This window comes from Triplophysa rosa, unplaced genomic scaffold (assembly GCF_024868665.1).
Source record: "Triplophysa rosa unplaced genomic scaffold, Trosa_1v2 scaffold752, whole genome shotgun sequence".
In the NCBI taxonomy this organism is placed as follows: Eukaryota; Metazoa; Chordata; class Actinopteri; order Cypriniformes; family Nemacheilidae; genus Triplophysa; species Triplophysa rosa.
Window position 1 is genome coordinate 40 of NW_026634767.1, and position 3,027 is coordinate 3,066.

The following is a 3,027-nucleotide window of genomic DNA, read 5'->3' on the forward strand; positions in this document are numbered from 1 at the left end:
AGAGTCTCTCTCTCTCTCTCTCTCTCTCTCTCTCTCTCTCTCTCTCTCTCTCTCTCTCTCTCTCTCAGGGTTCAAAGGTAAATGGAAAACAGTGTTGTGAATCCATTTCAAGTCTGGAAAATTGTTGTTAATTGATTAAACAGGAAAAGCAAATCTCATTAGGGTCTGCGGTGGAAATATCCCATAATGATTTCTTCAGAAAACTGGAACATTTTTGTAAGAAGTGCAAATAAGTGATGTTTCCAGTTAAACTTGTAAATATAATGACAGTGTGGAATGCTTTTATGTGCAGTTTACTCACTTCATAAGTTTATATAAAGTCATGTGAGGAATTGAGTGACAGTGATTACACAGGATTGTGTGTCTGTTGTGTGTGTGATGTGACGGTGGGTTGTGTTATTGAAGACAGATTCCTCCAGTAACGAGCTGATGTTCATTCATGTCACATCACTGTTCTGGGATCAGAGCTGTGGTCTATCTGCTGTTAGTTGAGTTGTGTTTGGTTAAGGAATGTCTGTGTATGTGGTTGTGATTCCCAGAAGAGTTTAGTCACAATGAATCCAGTATGAAGCCGAACGAGCTGTGATGTCAAAGAGCAGTTACAGTAAAGACCTCTGCTTCTGTCTGTTTCAGCTTGCCGCTGCTTCATTTCCAGTGGTGGTCAAGATGGGACACGCCCATGCCGGCATGGGAAAGGTATGTCATCTACCATACTCTGCTCTGATTGGTCGGTTGTGTTTGTGTTTTCTTACTGATCTAATGTGTTATTGTGAATTATCAGTATTGAGAAAGACTGCAAAATAGCACTGTAGAAATAGCTTGACCTTCGTGACCTGTCTGAATCCCTGCAGTGACCTCACATCACCCCGTCATTGTGTGATAACAGGAAGTGGAAAATGATGGGTGTTTTGACCTCTGAATATACAGTAACATGTAGAGTAGTAGGTGCAGGTCACTGTGTTCATTTCCTGAAACACACGAGACGCCCTCAGATCGTTCTCTTTCAGATGATGATATACTGTTCACAGGTAATAATGTCGGTTTAATGTGTTTGTCTGACAGATAAAAGTGGAGACAGCCAATGATTTTCAGGACATCACCAGTGTAGTTGCCATCGCTAAAACCTACGCCACAGCCGAGCCATTCGTGGACTCTAAATATGACATCCGCATCCAGAAAATCGCCAACAACTATAAAGCATACATGTAAGAACACACTGTGTGTGTGTGCTCGTGTGTTTGTTGAAGAGACAAAGAGACAAACACTGATCTGTTGTGATCAGACGCCTGGACACACCAATGCTTTAATGTCAACAGGAGTTCATGGGAAAAGACTTTTGTGTATCATTGAAGATGTTTGTGTCATCAATCAGACAGAGAAACAAATAAACACCAGCATCTGCTCTGATGTGCAATGTGTGTGTGTCTGTCTGTGTGTCTTTCAGGAGAACATCTATCTCAGGTAACTGGAAGGCAAACACAGGATCAGCTATGCTGGAGCAGATCGCTATGACTGACAGGTGACACACACACACACACACACACACACACACACACACACACACACACACACACACACACGTGTCGTCATCATCATACAGATGTAGATGTTGACATTGAGTGCGTGTGAATGTGTTGACAGGTATCGTCTGTGGGTGGACTCGTGTGCTGAGATGTTTGGAGGTTTGGATATCTGTGCTGTCAAAGCCGTTCATGGTAAAGATGGGAAGGATTATATCATAGAGGTTTGTCTTGTCTCACACACACACACACACACACACACACACATCACAGCACTACCCACAATCCCCTGAGGCATCACACAGATGAACTGGAGATCACTGGACATGTTTTTGTCTAAACTTGAGGAATCAGACACACGATCCTGATGTCAAAATAAAATGTTGACCTCATTCATCTTTTGTTTTTGAATCAGTGATGGTTGAAGTGTCATGTGTTAATGATTATATAACTGCTTCTGGAGCCGTTCAACTGGAACGTCATATCAGAATGAGCCTGAATGTCCACACGTCACTTCCTGTTGTTATGATACCTGAGGTCAGCACATCAACCGCTGCCGACCATCAACACACACAGTAACACACAGTGTGTGTGTGTGTGTTTTATCTCTGGCATTAGCGTGTCAGTGTTAGATTGTGTTGCATTAGATCACAGTATGACTTCATGGGTTTGGTTTGATTAGATACGACACTGAATGTGTGAGCGCCAAAGCAAACAGAGTGATGTCAATTCTGATTCACTTCACACATTACCCAATAAGGTTTGATTCTCCCTCCCTTACTGAACTACATTTCACTGTTTCACATCTCACAGGTTTAACGAAAACTATTGAAATGTGTTCATGAAAGAAAACGCATGAATATGTTTCCATGGCAACTATGAGTTCCTGTCATAGAAGTTGTGTATTGAATTAACGAGGTTGTGTGTCTTTACCTACGTCATACATTTAGCTTTTTTATTTGTTCCTTGTAGTGTCTCACAGTTGATCAATTGCTTCTTAACTAGACATCAGTTCAATTAAATTTTAATTATATAGCGCTTTTCACAATGTGCATTGTTCCAAAGTAGCTTTACAGGAGAAAATAAGAACAAAAACAAATACAATACAGTGCGTGGTGTTGTAGATCAAGCAAGATCATTCTAATAAAGCGATGTTAACGGAAATGACTGAATCTTAAACAATTCTAACATCACTGCACTTCAACACAGATTTAAAATGATTTATTGTGCAAAGAACAAAGAAAATGTCTTCAAATGTTCAGACAATGAAGCGTGTAAATATCACCCTGAACTCTGAGGGGCAGTTATCTTGAATGTGAATGGAAGTTGAAATCCTTCTGTTGTATTCATAATGTGTTTGACGATAGCGCCTCTCAGTGGCCATAGCTGTATATTGCAGTCTGAACTCAAACCTGAGTGTGTGTGTGTGTGTGTGTGTGTGTGTGTGTGTGTGTGTGTGTGTGTGTGTGTGTGTGTGTGTGTGTGTGTGTGTGTGTGTGTGTGTGTG

General features: G+C 41.1%; 1 protein-coding gene across 1 annotated transcript; it reads left to right on the plus strand.

Annotated features, from left to right (window-relative positions):
• The first annotated feature begins 280 nt into the window (after positions 1-280).
• On the plus strand, positions 281-2,975 carry LOC130551173 (synapsin-3-like). The gene is made up of 4 exons (XM_057328717.1): positions 281-696; positions 1,063-1,205; positions 1,445-1,519; positions 1,642-2,975. The coding sequence occupies exons 1-4, from the start codon at positions 586-588 to the stop codon at positions 1,811-1,813; spliced, it is 501 nt and encodes a 166-aa protein (XP_057184700.1). The 5' UTR covers positions 281-585; the 3' UTR covers positions 1,814-2,975.
• Positions 2,976-3,027: the final 52 nt, after the last annotated feature.

Coding starts and splice junctions, on each gene's coding strand:
- LOC130551173 (XM_057328717.1), top strand. CDS start 586: ATGTCAAAGAGCAGTTACAGTAAAGACCTCTGCTTCTGTCTGTTTCAG. Junction 697..1,062: donor CCCATGCCGGCATGGGAAAG/GTATGTCATCTA, acceptor TTTGTCTGACAG/ATAAAAGTGGAGACAGCCAA. Junction 1,206..1,444: donor AACAACTATAAAGCATACAT/GTAAGAACACAC, acceptor TGTGTCTTTCAG/GAGAACATCTATCTCAGGTA.